This window comes from Pelecanus crispus, chromosome 17, assembly GCF_030463565.1.
Source record: "Pelecanus crispus isolate bPelCri1 chromosome 17, bPelCri1.pri, whole genome shotgun sequence".
NCBI classification, from domain to species: Eukaryota; Metazoa; Chordata; class Aves; order Pelecaniformes; family Pelecanidae; genus Pelecanus; species Pelecanus crispus.
In genome coordinates this window covers 8,336,073-8,353,083 of record NC_134659.1, presented here as the reverse complement: position 1 = coordinate 8,353,083, position 17,011 = coordinate 8,336,073, and the positions used below count along the sequence as shown (strand labels likewise).

The 17,011-nt window shown below is 49.4% G+C and overlaps 1 protein-coding gene across 1 annotated transcript in view; it reads right to left on the bottom strand.

The window, feature by feature from the left end:
• PKP1 (plakophilin 1) overlaps positions 1-11,988 on the bottom strand; it is a 41,843-nt gene extending 29,855 nt beyond the window's left edge. The window contains exons 1-2 of the mRNA XM_009478565.1: positions 11,787-11,988; positions 4,490-4,590 (exon numbers count right to left, since the gene is read on the bottom strand). Coding sequence (XP_009476840.1) covers positions 4,490-4,590; positions 11,787-11,988 — 303 coding nt within the window. The remainder of the gene's footprint in view (positions 1-4,489; positions 4,591-11,786) is intronic.
• Between the last annotated feature and the right edge of the window lie 5,023 nt (positions 11,989-17,011).

Below are 17,011 nucleotides of genomic sequence, written 5' to 3'. Positions count from 1 at the left end.
TTTCATTAGCGCCATAACAGATATAACTGCTACAGAAACCAAGGTGGCTGGGCCAGTGCAGCACAGAGCCCAAGACCCCAGCTGTGGTGCCTGAGGAAAGCAGTGGTGAACACTGGTGGCCCAGTAGCCACTGGTCCCCAGCTGTCATGTGCCAGGCTCCAACTCAGTTAACTGCTTTAATCGGAGCAGCATCAGACATGCCAAATATTCCTTGGTCTGGGAGCAGGGCTGCTCTCAGGAACATTACTCGCTGCAAGCCCCAGGCTGAGGTCAGCTCCGTGGGAATGACGATCTGCTCACCCAGTAGGAGGCAGAGCACCCTCACGTCCAGGATGTGCCTCCTTCCCTACCCAGCACACCAGGGGCTTGTTTGCCCCTCGTTCGGGGCAGTGCTGGGGCGGGCACGCTGCCCACACCATGCTGGTGTATTTCCTTCTTGTGGAAGCAGCAGCACAGGGAGGTCGGGTGTGCTTCTGCACCTTGTCCTGATACTGCACCATCTTGACAGTGCCAGAACAGACACAAGACCTGGGAACCCCCCAGCTGTCTAGCAGGGATGGACCTGCCAACCCCGCAGACCCAGGCAAGAGCAGTCTTGCTGCAGGTGGGAATTAAACCTCGGAGGGTCTTTGCTGACGGCATCTTGGCTCCACATACTGCCTTCCCTTGGTGTTCAGGATTTGGCTGTACTTCTCCAAAGCTGTCCCTGAAGCTGGGGGGTGAACAGCACACTTGCTGCAACCCACGGGCCACAGTGGCTTTGAGCCCAGTGCTGAACAGATCCCATTGTTGGGCTGGTATTGAAGTGTCAGTCAAGGGTGCAGCTCGTGCTGAGACTTCTCCTGCTGTAACTGCACTTCTCTAGGTGCCCAGTTTAGTTTATTTAAACCTCCCTCAGGTTTGTCTGTGTAAATTGTGGTCACCACTGTACCTCCTGTGGGACCTCAGGCACTGCTCAGGCCTTACATCAGGACATGGCATAGCCAGCTCCTGCGGTCGGGTGGCTTTGGGAACTGGTGGCCACTCATAACTCATTGTCAGTAGGGTGACAAATGTCTCTAAGGGTCTTCCGGGGTCAACAGCACCTGGATTGAAAGACCACCTAACAGAGAGGTTCGCAGTCACTAAGACACCCATTACTGCATCCCACCATGGTCACTGTGCAAATGGGACTGGGAACTTCAGCCCTGAAGGCTGAGCCAACCCCTGACACGTGAGCCAAGGATATGCTGCAGCCAAGTGCAAATCTGCTGCCCTCAGAGTGCCTGTTTCTGGAGTGGTCCAGCTGATTTCGGTGTTACCTACACTGATAATGAGCAGGGACTCATTGCAGTGCTAGTTACAGTGATGCTACAAACAAGGCACTCCACAAGAGGAATAAACAGAAAATAGTCTTTAATAATGGGTAAATCAAAGGTTTTAGTGAGAAGTGTTGACTGATCCAGAGAGAACGCTTCCTCCAGATCTGTCATTTCTTTTGCTCTAATATTTGAACATCAGTATCATAAGGTTGGGAAGAAAACTCAAAAGCAAAAAGCTTGAGATTTCCAAGACAAAACAAGACAAAAGGAGGAATTCAGGAATAACAGTTTTTAAGAGTTGTGGGTGAGACAGGATACGTCCTGTCATTTAGAGTCACCATCTAAGGCAATGCCTTAGACTAAGACCATCTAAGAGCAGTGTTTAAGTTGCAGATGCTGTGGAGCAGCAACATAGACATGGATTGCCTGTTACACCTTTTTAACTAAAGAAGTATTGAGAGTAAGTAATTTTCCTGAATACTCTACTGGGTCATTTCCTTGAAATATCTGAATTTGCCTGTGCATCTCAAAGGACTTTGTGACTTCTCAGAAACATTCACAGCACCAGCTCCAGCTGGAAAGAAGTCCAGCAATTTTGTCTTCAAAAATAGATTTGCTTTATCTTTGTTTTCATGTCTTACAACCCAGGAACTGGAAATAGGAAACATTTTTTAGAATGCCTAGAACCTGCACAGACTTCAAACAGGTCTGTAGACAAAAGTTAAAGTTAATCCAAGCTGGAGGCAGGTTGTGGATTTGTGTAAACCTTTAATACTTTTCTGGAAGAAGCAGAATGGAGGAGGTTCCTCGGTGTGGTTGGGGAGTATGATGTCTGTTAAGCTTGTTAAGCAGATTTAGGCTTGAGGTTATATGTTCCAATGTGCCAATGGCACTTGGGACTCATCGCCCCTAACTGCAGTCATCTACCTGTTAGGTGACTGCTCTGATCCAGCTACCAGTGGAAGGAGATAGGCATCCAGAGGGGCTGATTCATCCTGACCTGACAGATCTCCAAGATAGAGGAGATGAATCACCTCCTCGTACCTCTCCCTTTGTTGGCTATGGGAGGAGTCTAGATGACTTGTTAAGACTAAATGACTGATTTTCAGATAGACACAGTTAGGTAAGACAAATTTTACTGTGAATCCTCCACAAGTCCAAGTCCCTTTTGCTAAAGTAGCCCAGGTCCTGAAGACCTTTACCAAAAATTTCTAGAATGAAAGGCTTATAAGACACTTAGGTTTGGAGAAAGACCTTCCCTCATCAGTAAATGCAGGGGAGCCCTTCAGAGAAAAGCCATGAGCTGCATAAGTCCACGGTGAACCAGAAGTGACTGAACTGCTGTGTCCACAGTACTCTATGGCATCTAACGGAGGCCATGATCTTCATAATCATCTTGCAAGCTGTTCACCAGAATACCAACATTGCTGGACTGAAATCTCCAGCAGCCAGCGGCATTTCTAACTGCCTAGCACTTGTCCAGCTGTCATAATGATTGGGAAGAAGATCAGGAATGAATAAAACCACACCATCAACACTAGCTTCAGTACCACCTTGCCAGCATGAGCATGAGCTGGAGGGGCAACTGCAGAGCTGGGGCTTAGCTTCCTCTCTCTTTAATTAAAAAAAAACAGTTAGAAACTACTGGAATGGCTGGAACAGAACAGTTTTGTTTGGACAAAGCATAACAAACTCCATTCAGGAAACACAACAGATGAACAACAATATATCATCAGAACAAAACATCACAATTATTTGACTTATGAAGCTCAGAGACTCCACCTCTGGCTCAGGAGGTCCCTCAGCTGCAAATTTCTGGTGGCCACAAAAACATTCTGTGATGCATCACTGCCTGCTTACCATGCTTAGACCCTTCTGCAGGGGCCCATCACTGCCTTAGTGATAGAGACAGAACACTTGGCTGGATGGACCTCTGCTCTGACCCATTATAGTCACCCTTTTGGTTTTAGACCAGGCAGAAACACCACTGTTTGGGATTTAACCAGCTCAGCAAAGGACACTGAAACAAGTCAACAGACAGTCTGTAAATAAAAATTTCAAATTTATGCTAGTGCTCCCAGTCCTTCCTACTGAACATGCAGTAGGCAGTGATGCAAACCTAACAAGTGACATTGCTGCCTTGAAGCAAGCATGCAACACCAAGGCCTTTAAGAAAGAAAACAGATAAATCTTTCTGAATCTGAGGAATGCTGATGCTATGAACAGGCAAAGGATCTGGCAACTACAAGGAAAAGCTTCAACCCTCTGTCTGTCTGCTTGAAGCCAACATAAGCACCTTTCCTGGTTCAACCCTTTGATGGTTGACAGGGAGCTGCTTTATAGTCCCAGAGCTGTTGAAAGGAGCCCTTTCTTTTTCCCATATTCAAATCCCAGATCTGTGAATTGCTCTAAATTCTACTTTATAGCTGATGAAAACCAAGGAAGAACAGAATTCAGGTCTGAGGTGGAGGGACAACATGAGTACAAGTTGTCCAAGTAGATGGTGGAGTGGTTTGGAGTGATTCCCAGTGTGCCAAGAGTCTGTCACCAAGGACAAGACCAGGACCTCTGTGGGATGTATAAACTCAGATTGCACAAGGACAAGTACTATCTCATCTGTGCTTTTCCTGGCAATCTGTAATATTTTCTTTGGAAATTACTATGGGATAAGTGGACCACCTCTTTTCCAAGCTCAGAGAATATCTGAAAAGGGTCTGCACTAGCACTGAGATTGGGAATAGCAACATAGTTAGGGTGCAAATCCCCTGATCATCACCACTCAACCACATTAATGTTGTTCACAGAGAAGTTTTGGTACATGGAAACTCTTTCAGGTGAGGGACGGATGTGCTCCAAGCTTGAACTGAGTTGTAAGAGTCTGAACCCATGACTGATCCTTCAGACAGCTTCAAATCTCTCGTGCTGTGTGGATATTAATCCACAAAACCAAACTAAATCTTGTCCACACTAGATTCCACAACCACACAGAACATAGATATAGGGTCCTCCACCATCATCTTCCATTGCATTGAATTACCTTCTAAGATAGCCATAGCCATGCATAATCTCTCTCGGGCAAGTTTCTGAAGTGCTATAACCTTGCTCCATGACTATTTCTGCTAGAGGGTGCTTTCTGTACAGGTTACCTCAAGAGTATGCCACAGTTCCCAGATGAAAGAGTATCTTACCGGATATCCCCAGCTGCTGTTTCCTGTTTGGGTTTTGGCGTAATAGCTGCCCCGGGATGTCCCATAGCCATAACCATCAGCTAAACCATCATACATGGAACCTGTAAGTGGAAAAAGCAGAGTCAGCAGACAAAAGTGGTCCCAGCAGGTACCCCTTCAGAGCACAGCACTCTTTCTTTCAGTGAGTTTAGTTACTGAAGAATAACAGAGTTAGAAACCTTAACAGGAACATAGGAAAGACAGGCAGTAACGTGAGCCTTTGTCATTGCAGGCAACCCATAGAAGATGTTAATTTCAGAAGAGCTCTTGGAAACTCCAGCCCTCAGACCACAAGCGACAGCCTAAGGTTTTCAGCACAAAAGACCAAGTGCCATAAAATCTACAGTGGACAAGAGCAGACAGGGTCAGGGACTGGGCCAATCTCTTAGGTCTTCGCTTTACGAGAGGAACTGGATGATATTTTGTGCTACAAATCCTGGAAGGTCTGAACCTGGAACATATTCCCTTTATTCTGACTTGGAGGTAAATAATATTTGCCTCTCCTCTGAAGGCAAAACCCACCCCTGACCCTTTCTCCAGGCTGGCTTTCCTGGTCTGAATAATAACAATCACATCAACCCAAGCAGCCTGAGCAAGGCTTGCTAAATTCAATAAATAGCAAATAACAAACATGATGGGTAAATGATAATCAACTGTATTTAACACCTGGGGATCTGAAATAGTCAAACACTAAGAAACCTAATTGCACCACCTTAAATTTCAATCTCCATTCTCTGTGTATTTGTACTTTCTTTTCCTGAAAATGTATTAATCTCCATCATTATTTTGGGGGTGCTGGGGTGAGACTAGATCTAAGATACGTTTTGTAAAGATGCAAATATCTTGGATCAGGAAGAACCCATCAGCCATTTCTACTATTTCTCACTGCTTTACTCAGAGTGTTTGGATTTACCTATCCCAACCCTACTAAAAGCTCTTCCAGCTGTCTCTCACCAGTAGCCCTTGGCAGTGCAATCTTTGGATCCCTCCTAAAGGTATTTTACCCAATGCTACATTCATCACGACAAGAAAAAATGAAGCGAGTCATTCTTTTTCCACACTGGAATTCCCTTAACCCCCTTCAGATGGTCCAAAAGAATTTAAGGTCATTTAAGTTTCATTTTCAAAAGTGCTCAACAGTTGTGGCATCCCAAGTCCCGTTATGAGGAAGTGCAAACCCTACACTCCAATTAACTTCCAGGGGAAGCTCTGAATGTCTAACAAAGTACAAAATCAGGACTTACCTGTCTTAAGTTATGCACCTAAACTGGTGGGTAATGTCAGAAATATCCTAATCTCTGATTGTTTGATAAGACGCATCTCTTAGATAAACTGGATAAGCTCGACCACAAAGGCCCTGAAGCCACTCAGGTCTTCTACAGCCACTGATCCGTGGAATAAATCTAATTTATTGCCTTGCCTGAGGCATCCAGAACCTGTTATGGTGATATGGTTCGTGGCTAAAAATTCTTGCATTTTCTCAGGAAGATGATTCCCGTAGATGCAGTATAAATAATGAGATTTGCTTTCTATTGTCAACAAGAGAGGAGCAAGGCTGCATGGACAGCAGCATCTGAAGAACATCACTGAATGCAGAATAAGCAAGAGCAGAGTAGTTTCACAGACATACACTTGTGCAGAAAACCACAGGATCTCATTGTCTATAGTCTAGACACTCGGTGGGCATTGTTCCCTATTAATATCTCTCCAGCCCTGAAAGCTTCATATGTATTAAGTTGCACAGAACTTGCTGATAAGGCAAGGAAATGGCCATTGACATGCAGTGAGAGATACAATTCAGCTGTGCCCTTCACCTTGTGCTTCTCTCCCCACCCTAGGATTTCCCAGAAACTCCAGATCAGGACATTAGTGCTGGTCTTTAGCAGAAACAAGGCAGGGATTGAAATGGTAAGTTTGGGGCAGGAGATTTACCAGGGGACACAGTTAGCTAGTAACAACAGTTCTAAACACAAAGATAGAACAATCCCATAACAGTTTCCTTGGAATTCCTTCTTACAATCAATCTCTTGCTCTGTGCAAACATCATGTAACTGCAGGCAGGAGTACTTGGGAACATTTTCCTGACACTGTGAGTGAGCAGTTGGAAGAAAGGGTTTCTGGGCGTGACTCAGACCAACCCTCCCTGGGGACCATGCTTTTCCTTTCAGGATCCATTCTTGCCATGCACTGCACTAAAGACTTTGAGGCTGAGCAAGAAGACACCAAAAATAAGCCAGTTTAGGCACATCTCTAATTTTCTTGTATAAATGCACTGCTACATGGCCAAATTCAAGAGACCAGGCAGTTCATGCAAGTTTATGTTCTTCAGTTGTTGAAAAGTTGCCTTCACCTCCACAAACTTGTACATAAGAGCTTATAAATATACAATTATATATAACCTCAAATGTTCAAGGCATTTTGAAGCCTCCTTGTTGGTTGGAGAAGGTGATTCTGCCACAACTGCGATTAATAAATGCTTGGAGAGCTCAGTCTGAAAGCCAGGAAGAACCTGGGGATTTTCTGATGGAGGTGGCTAAAGCAAACATCATCTCTGTTTAGTCCTGCAAGTTTAGACACTGCCTGGTTCATCTTGAGAGTGTCTTGGAGGTGTATCACCAGCCCTTGGGGCGAGGAAGGATATTCCTCTTTTCAACCACCTCAAGGGTAAAGACCATACAAGCTGGTCACAGGTCCTGAGAATCCGGGATAAAAACGGACTATCTCCTGAAATATATTTTGGCAGGGGGTGGAAATGCTCTTTGCGGGAGATGCCTCCCTGGTGCTTTTTTCTAGCTATGTCCATATGTCTGTGTCCCATTTGCTGTCATCCAAGCAGCTGTTTAGGTCTTTGAAGTGCCCGCTTGCACTTAGACAAACATAGAGACAATTAAAACCACTGTATTAGTAGTAGATAATAGATGGGACAGAGGCAGAAAAGACATGGATGAGAATCACTCAGGTGAAGCGCAGCCTCCCAGCAACTGTGGTTGTGGGCAGAAAATACCCCTGAAGGCTGCTCAGGTGCTGGCTGGGCTGTCATAGGGACCCCTCTCTCCCACCCCCAAATTGTCATTCCCCCAATGCATTTCCTTCAAAACTTGGTCAATCTAAAATCTCATTTAACTTCAGTGGGACAGTTCAAGAGGGTAAAATCCAGCTACAACAGGTAAGGATTGCAAGATCTTGCACTTAATCACTGTGAGCCCCACTACTGCTCTCCTTGCCCTCATCCTCCTCTCCATAGCTGTTATCGATCATTGCAGAGCAAACTGACACTTCCATCTAACACAATATGCCTGTGCCTGATGAGTTATTTACTTTCTTCAAAGGCAACTTTACACCCCTTGAAGCTAAGAGACTGATGGCAAGGAGAGGAATTGTGTTAGAAGTGCCATTTTTCAAGCATGACACTTCAGCTGGACACATAAAGCTAACAGGGAGCATTGTGGCTGCATGTTAATAAATATTAATCTGTGGCAGGGAAAAGCAAGACAAGAACCAGTCACTGGTATTGCAGGCTAGACGAGTTAAATAATAAACTATGCACGGCTTTAAAACAATAAGGATGATTAAACATAGGAAAAACATAGTAAGAGAAGAGGGCCTGTGGGAGGCACAAAGCAAAGCCTGGATACCTCCTAGGAGAGATTGTTAGTGAAATCCCAGAAGTTGAGATTCTTACAGGAATGACCAAACTTCATTTCTGCCTTCTGGCCTATGAGGTAAAGGCGTTTGGTAGTTTTTCTATACCAATAATCTAACATTTGTGGAACAGTGGATGGCATTCCCTGAATCATCTCATGCTGGGGGAGGGTTACAGAAGTCTTCAAAAGACTCACTATCCCCAAAAATCTCCTCTTCCCTTCACATCAGAGTAATGACCCCCCTTAGAGCTAGGTAGGATTCCATTAGAGCTAGGTGGGATTTCTCCCCTCTCAGCCACAGCCAGCATAGAAAACTTCTAAATCACAGCTCAGCCGTGAGACAGCTGGATACAACACTCCTTGATTGGGTTTCCTCAGATCTTTGCTCCCTGCTATACCCTGCCAGCCAGTGACAAGTCACTGGCAAAACTTTTCTTTAGCCAGAGGACTTTGCAGACTAGTGCTGTTGGCTACAAGGAGCTGGTTCAGCTTGGCCTGGCCTTTTCTCCTGCCATGACACTGAAATTCATTTTCCCTGGAAATTTGCATTACTCGCAAGTTCAGAGGGAGCCATCCAGTTAGCTATTCCCATGGTGAGAAGGGCAGATAAGCCCTAGGGCAGACCCCACAGACCCAAAACCCAAGGAGAGCAGACTCCACAGACCCCAAACTCTGCAGCCATCCTTGGAAACACCCATAGCTGCTGTGCTGAGAAAAGGCCCCTCTGTGGGTGCAGGATTATGCTGCTTGCAACTGGTTTCTGCTCACTGCCCTACCCCAGTGCACACCAGTTTGGGCCCAGATGGATCACCTTGCCCTGCTGTGGCTTGTGCATATATTGGGTGACACCAGATCTTCAGACAGTGGCCACAATGCCTTGATCTGCTGGACTTCAAATAACCAACTACGTTTATGTATCCATCGATCAGCAGAACATTGAGGGAACATCTGTTGACCCTCTAAAGAAACCACAGTTATGGGATACAACACCACCCATCCCTGCTACATGCAAGAGGGGTCCATGTCCATGCTCCCCGTCCTACATACACAGGAGCATGTGTTTCTAAGCTGGGGGAAGCTCTGCACAATGCTTCAGCTCCTACTCAAACCACAGACCAAACTGCAGCAACAGACGGCTGGACCTGGATCAAGACCGAACCAGACACACACAGGAAACTCGCTGGGTGCAGAGGGAACAAAGCATTTGAACATTTATCAAGGGACTTTGTGAATTCCGCAGCTTGTGCTGCCTTTGAGGAGCATCTCTGAGAAATCATGGGGGGATGCAGGTAGCTGATGTTGGAGGAGCATTTGAACAGGCAGACATCCACACCTGATGGACCGATGTAGCTTGTTTGTAGGAAACATTAATATTTCTCATTAGGTCTGCTCAGCTAAACTTTGGACCAACAGCAGTAAAAATCAATACTTGGAAGTTTAGCCTGACCCTCTCAGCCTTCAACCCAGGAGAAAACCCCGAGAATAAATGGCAACTTCTTGCCCTTCTGGGATTCTGTCCAGAAATGCACTCAGAGAGCAGCTGCCAGGGTGAATCAGCCATCAGGACCTTCGTGCTGGCCAACCTCCCTGTGGTGGGAATGGGGCGGCCTCAGCCCCGTGTTTGGCGGCAGCTCCTGGGAGCTGGCTGTGACTCAGCTTCCCTGGGACACAGAAACCAGAGCTGCACATTTCCACGCAATTCCCATTCCCAGACATTTCCAAAAGTGTCTGGAGGAGGGGTTTAGCTTCAGCCTGTCGAGCAGAGACGGGCAGCTTGGGAATTTGCCTTTTTTTTTTTTCCTTTCCCAGAGGTTTCACCTTGGCTCCGCTCCAAGCAGAATAATCCCCCTCTGCCTCCCTTCCTGCCTACGGGCAGCAGTGGGAGACATCTCTCTGCCCACTTCCCCTTGAAATAACCCTCCGCTGGAAAGGGAGGCTGGCAGTGCCCCAATCCCCATCCAGAGCCTCTCGTCTCATCCTGGTTTGTGTTTTATTTTGTCAGATCTGACACCATAACACCTTAAGCGATAAACCCTCCTGAGGTAGGAGGAGATTTCCATCTTCCATTTTGGTGGCAGAAGAAAGCTCTCCTTGCCCCATCCCCCACCCATCCCTTGGAGACTATGTCCACAAACACACAAAAAAAGGGAAAGCAGAGATTTGTTCCTGGCGGTACCCATCACGGTCACTGCACACATGCCATCCACCATGAAGCTGCTCTATTCCCTCTGTTGCAGCAGTTGCAATGCATACAGCCAGGACGGCTCCTATGGGAGCACCACCTCCACTCTTCACCCGGCAGCCTCGTGCCACTCGGCTTCTCTTGGCAAACCAGCCCAAAATGGGTGTCTGGACCGTGACACCTCACCAGTGCTGGATCCAGCCTCACGATCCAGATTGGCAAAGCTGCTGGGCAAGCCATAGTCCCGCAAAGAGGTGGCAGACACTGGCCCAGCTCACTCAGCTTTCCAGCAAACATCACTCTACGTGCTGCTTAATCCGGACACAGCTGAAGGGTTCAGTCCCAGCCCCGGCACTCCCCTCTCCCCCAAAGCCTTTGGGCTTTACTCTTCCTGGTGAACTCAGCCAGGCCAGTGAGTTCGCTGCAGCTGCTGGCGAAAGCACCTCTGAGAGTCAGGAGGTTTTGCACTGTGGCTGTCGCAACCCTCTGGGTTTGCAGCTCCCGGCTGGGGAAAGCTGGGGTTTACCTCCAAATCAGCTTTCTCCAGAGCAAGGACAGTGAAGAAATCTATTTGCCAAGCCTTGACCCAAAGAGGAAGGTGTTCCAGTAGGAAACCTGGCTCCAGGACTCGGGTGATTGCATGCTTTCTATGGCACAGACTCAGTGCACGGAGGTAGACTGGCTGCCCAGACCCCTGCACCCCTTTCTACTCATCTACAAAATGGAGGGGGCTGCGAAACATCCCCACTGAATGAACACAAGCCACTGTGGTAAGAAAAGGACATCTCTCCTCCTAACTCATCTCCTTCCTACCACTCACACTGGGGTGTCCCAGGCTCCCACATTTCTCAGCCTGCAAAATGACATGTTGGGAGCTTCAGAGGCAGATCCCGAGCTCAGGTTTGTGTCCTGTGTGTAGGCAGAGCTGCCTGCTCTCCACCTGCCGCAATGCTCAGGAGACAGCTGAGCCCCGGCTTGTGGCCACTTCCCGGCCCCTTGGCGTGGTGGCAGAGCAATGCTGTTAGCTTTGGCCATCCACAGGAGGGGACAGGTCTAGTGGAGGATTCCAACCATGGGCACGCTCGCAGAGGAAGGATTTGCAAAGGTTAGGCGGCTACTCCAGCTTTAGAGCCAGGGAATAAATGGTCAATAGCACCACACTGAAACGTCCAAGTGCCTCAGGGATGTGGAGCAGTGCAGCGCTCCCGGGAGATCAGCTCCACCAGGGAGGGAGTCGATGCATCCAGCTCCACGTCTTGTCCTAACTCTTCCATCCAGTGCAAGAGATCTCGGCATCCCCTGCCTGGGGTAACCCGAGAAAGATGGGAAACAGTCTATCCCCCACAAACAAAACCCCACAGAAGCACCCCATAGCAGCTGCTCTGTCCCCAGAGGGGACCCCCTTGCTGTCCAGAGCACGGTGGGATTTTACCTCTGTTGGAGTGGCCCACGCTCGAAGACACGGACGACTTTTGCTTCTGCCGCTTCACCGTCATCATCACTTGCTCTTGGACCCGCTGTTTTCCCGTGCCCTTAGTTTTCAGCTTGTGGTCCGAAGGCAGAGCCAGAGTGGAGCTGGCCTGGTCTTGGAAACACTCATACGCCAACGCTGTTTTCAGTGGAGAGTGAAGCATGGCTGCAAGCAGACCGTGGGGCTTGGGGGGAGAGGGGGCTGCACTTCACCTGACCACGCACAACACGAGGCAACAGCAAATGAGTCTCACGCTGGGGTTAATCTCCCGAACCCCTCCTTGCCATACGTCCCCCAGCCGAGGGTGTCTCAGGGCTCCTGCTGCCGGCTCGGCTCCCCGGCGTGTGAGCAGGCACACCCTCTGCCAGACTGGATATACAGCCCTGCCTGCACACACCCACGCACTCCCTGCCACGGCTCGCTTGCAGCCCCCGCGCCGCCGCTGCAGGGCACGCGGCTCCCCGCTGCCCTCGCCCCAAATCTGCCTCCCCCAGACTGCACCGAAATGGAGGGGTCGAGGCAGGTGTGTGGGTACCAGTGGGGAGGCATGAGGGCTGGGGATGGACATCGCCGTTTCCTTCACTGTGAAGGGCTCATGGGTGAGGCTTTGTGGGTCCGGGCAGGAAACGGCGCTCTTCAGCAGCCAGAGGGCTGGAGGATCTCTGACACAGCCTGCTCATCTTGTATTTTATTATTTCCCTTAGTCTAAACTGGATCAAAATGGTGTCTCAGTTGCAAGAGCCTGGGGATGCCCCTGCTAGTGGGAGGTAGCATTACACATGCCATGGGTCAGAGGAGCAATGCTACCTGCAGTGCCCGTTCCTGCCTGGGGGTCCAGCCTCCATCCTGCCGAGATGCTCCCGAGTCAATGTGTGCAGCTCCCCATTTGCAAAAAGCTTCCCCTGCCTGCACAGGTTGAAATACCACCCCGCTGAGCCCCCTGAAGTAGGGGTCATGAAGAGTCCTGCTGACTGCTGGGTGCTGCTGTATTCATGGGGATGAGACCTCTTCCCAAAGGGGTCCCACTTGTTGCAGGGACAGCCCTATGGAGAAATCAGGGCAGCCACCAGGCAAACAGTTGTATCAATCTTTGCAAGTAACTTGGGGTAGCACGGAGAAAAGAAGGACTTTCAGCAAGCAGAATAGAAGATAAAATGGCTGGACAAGAAATGACATGCCAGGTTACGAATTTGAGCAGAGAATTTTCTCTCTCTGCCAAGCCACACTGCAGCAACTCGTTTACAGAGAACCGATCACCTTGGTGCTGGTGTGACCAGTTTCAGGTCACAGCAAGTGCTGACAAAGCTCCTGCCAAGCCACAAGAGGCTGATACAGAAGAAGAGACACAAACCCCATCAGGAGGGAGGCCAAGGGAAGGGTGCCCAGGGCAGAGGCTTCCTGGGACCCCTGGGACCAGGTCCTGGGTGCTTGTGTCAGCGGGCAGCCCGGAGAAGGGCCGGGAGGAGCAGGCTCCTCCGCGCAGCCGGACGGAGGGTGCTGCAGTGGAGAGGACTTGTGGGGTTTTTCTCTGGTGGGAATCATCAGCGCTCAGGGTCTGGCTGCCCACGGGCCTGGTGCTTTCAGCCCACAGACGCTGGGTCCCTCCTTGAAGGCAGCGGGAAAGCCCTTTATTTCATTCCCATTCATCAGTTTTTGTGTTTCCCTGGTGGCTTGTGAGCATGCAGGTGCCATATTTTGTATTTCATAGGAACAAGGGCAGTATCAGAAAGCACAGGGCATGCTCCTGGGGAAGATGAATGTTGTGCACCTTCCTCTTCTGATGCTGGAGGATGCTCCTCCCGTGAAACCCGACAGCAGAAACCCAAGCTTTGTCAATGAGACACAGGACTAGAGCAATAAGAGGGTAATTACCTTTGGTCCCCTCTCCCCACATTTCCTGAGACCTCACCCAAGGGATGCAGTGGCTTCACTCTGCTCCATCACCCAACCAGCCTGGACATTTAGACCATGCCCAAGCAAGGCCAGCCAGGATGAAGGGTGAGTTCTGCCCAAGACCGGGTGGCCAAAGCCCAGTGAGATGGAGGAGGATTTTCTGCTGCTCCCGTGCATTTCACAGAGTGGGGATAAGTCTGTACGCTTCCAGTCCAGGTAGGGAAGCAATACCTGGGCGTTGTTTTCCTCTGTCCTACTTGTTTCTCCTGAAAGCTTGTTATCGATGCCAAACGATGTTTTCGCAAATCAATGACAGGCTGTCAGCGTCAGATGGCTTCTGCACAACAAAGTGCCCAGCTCTTGCAAACCTGTAATGTCATTTCCCCCACGGCAAGGAACAGCCCTCACCCTGTCCCTGCACGGGAGGGCCAAGTATTTATCACATCCCGTCATTTGCTGGTGGATAATACAAATGCTACGCTCCAGCATCTGCCTTGTTTCATAACTCACCCAAAATGCTGAGCTGGGCTGCGGAGCTGGGGACAGGGAGCTTATAGAGGCTTTCAAGAAACAGTAGTTTCTTCAGGCGAGTTCGCATGGTCTAGCCCAAGGGAGGGAATCTCCCGGGTTTCTGCAACAGACTCCAAACCCATATCTAAAAGAGTAAAAGGTACTTAAACAAAGGAGTTTATTGCACTTCTACGCAAACTGCTGTTTCTGCTCTGAATCACGGGCTGGGGATGCTTACTTAGCAGAGCATGGTGAGTGTCATCCCCAGCAAGCCCAGCGCAGCGCCGGCGCAGCAGCACAGCTTGCATCTACCAGCGCCTGAAGCAAATTCCCTGTCTGCCTTTCTGTCTAGAGCTCACAGGCAGCAGCAGGGGAAGGCTGAAAGGGAAACAAAACCTGTGCCGAATTCGGGGAGCAATCGGCAAAAGATTGGAGGGTTAAAAAAAATTAAAATAAATAGGCAACCGGTGATTTGAGGGAGACGGGGGCCTTCGCTGCGGTCCGACGGCTGCATGTGTGCGCACCAAGCATCGCGTGGCAATGCTGTGAATCACCGCTCCGCACCCCACACAGGGACACACCTTGCGCATCTGGCCTCTTCAAAGCATTTTTGTATGAGTTCCTGGGATTCCTGCCAACTCGCTGATTGCAATCAAAGCGCTCACTGGCCCAATACTGCTCCCAGAGCAGTGCAGGGTTTGCTGTTCAAACTTGTCAGGCGCTCCTGAGCTGAAAGTGTCTACGGATCACTGCAAAATCTGCTGGGGCAAAACAGCTGGCCCCCAAAACTGGTGACAGGGAGTCCTGCTGTGGGGGTTTTTTTTAGCACCTAGGGTTGCTTCTTCCTCGGGGTGGGTTGTCACCAGGAGGGACAGAGGTAAGGGTGCTGGGAATTTCTTGTATTTCCCAGGATAATGCCATTTTCTGATCAGTGACTCAGCCTTGCCCCAGCACAGCTGAGACTTCTTAGAGCCTGGCAAGGTTTCTGCAGGAGGAAACCTGCTCTTCAGATTTGCAATCCTTAGTTTCACTCTGTCTTTCATGAAAGGCTCTCTTTATTCTGTGGGACAAGAAAGTGTTACAGGAATGGGGCAGATGGAGAGCTCAGATCCAACAGGGTAACCAGGATGCAGCTGAAAGTGAGCATGGAGCTGCCAAGTGGAGGAAAGCCACGCAGAAGCCTGCTGAGACATGTGGACAGGTTGTTCTTGAGCAAAACACTCCAATCCTCACACACGTGTGGCACTGAGATGTTTTTGGGGTGGTGCCGTGGAAGGACAAGAAGGCGACAGCACCAGGCAGATCATGGGCTGGCCCTTGTCAAAGCAGGTAGACTTCACCAAGCCCCAGAGATCTCCCATTGTGGATGGGAGCTTAGGTGAGGAAAGTAAGGAAATCCACGAAAAGGGTTTCTCCATGAAAAGGAAGGACAGCTCATGTAGAGCAGCTGCGAGGCTACATGCAGCAAGATGAAAGCCTTGCATAATAGAGATAAAGTACCTGGGAACAAAGTTAACGCATCATTAAGGTGTGCCCTAACAAAAACATGGAATAATTTAGATAGGAAGGGACTGACCCTCTGCCCAAAGCAGGGCCAGCTTTGCCGAACTAGGTCAGGACCCAGTTGCTCCAGACCTTGTCCAGTTGAGGTTTCATGGAGATCCCACAGCCTCTCTGGCCTCTCTCCCAGTATTTGACTACCCTTTTGGTGAATTTTTTTCCCAGGTATCTAAGAGGAATTTCCCATGTCCCAGCTTGTTACGGTTGCCTCTCTTCCTCTCCCCATGCACGCACCTCAGAAAATCTGGCTCCATCTTCTCAGCACTCCCCAGTTAAATAGCTGCAGAGAGCTGTAAGATCCCTCCAAACTTTTCCTTCTTCAGACTGAACCAACCCAGCTCTCCCTGCCTTTCTTGTGTGTCCTGTGCTCCACTCCTGACCATCTTGGGGCTGGAGAGCAGGCCAAGCCCTTGCCCTTGTCAGGTGGACCTCCATGGGCTCACGTTCCTAGTTCCCTGCTTTGTGGCAGATGGCACATGTAATGCACACAAGAGGACACAAAGCAGGGCAGGACATCTGTCCAGGACATCTGTGCGCTGGAGACCCCCCTTAAAGCTGTGTGCAGGAACCTGTAGGTGCCCGTCAGCAGGTCCAGACTCAGCGTTATCAAGGCTGAGGATACAGGTTGTCCCTTCTGCCCTTCCCTACACTCGGACATCCCCTGCCAGTCACATCCTAGGTCCCACCTTTGATGAGCAACAGCATCGCAACTCTGAACTGCTTACAGTTCAGAGGGCTGTGCAGGTTTGTCAGCAGCTAAAAAGGGACATGCCTTGGTCAGCAGGTCACTCTGGAAACAAGCACCTGGAGTAGCCATGCAGCTGCCAGGGAAGGGCAGGCACCAGGGAGTTGCCCTGGGAGGGGAGGATGATGATGGAGAAGGAAGGAGCTCTGCTTCCCCTCCAGGAGAAGGCCATCAAGCTGGCCGATCCACCCAGGTTTCATTTCCTTGTATCCCCATCTTACTTGAGCAGCCTTTACAAAATCAGTCAAGAAGCTACTGATCTCCTCCCATCTCCACCCAGTACTCTCTGCCAGGGCAATGTCCAGTTCAGGGCAAGCTCAGCCTGTAGTTGTCTCTTCACCCATCTCCATGATGACTGCGGGGAAGATGCTTCACACCAAGAACTACCATGTGGGACCCTGCTGGCAAAGCCCTTCCTTGCTACAGTCATAGTATCATAGAATGCTTTGGGTTGGAAGGGACCTTTAGAGGCCATCCA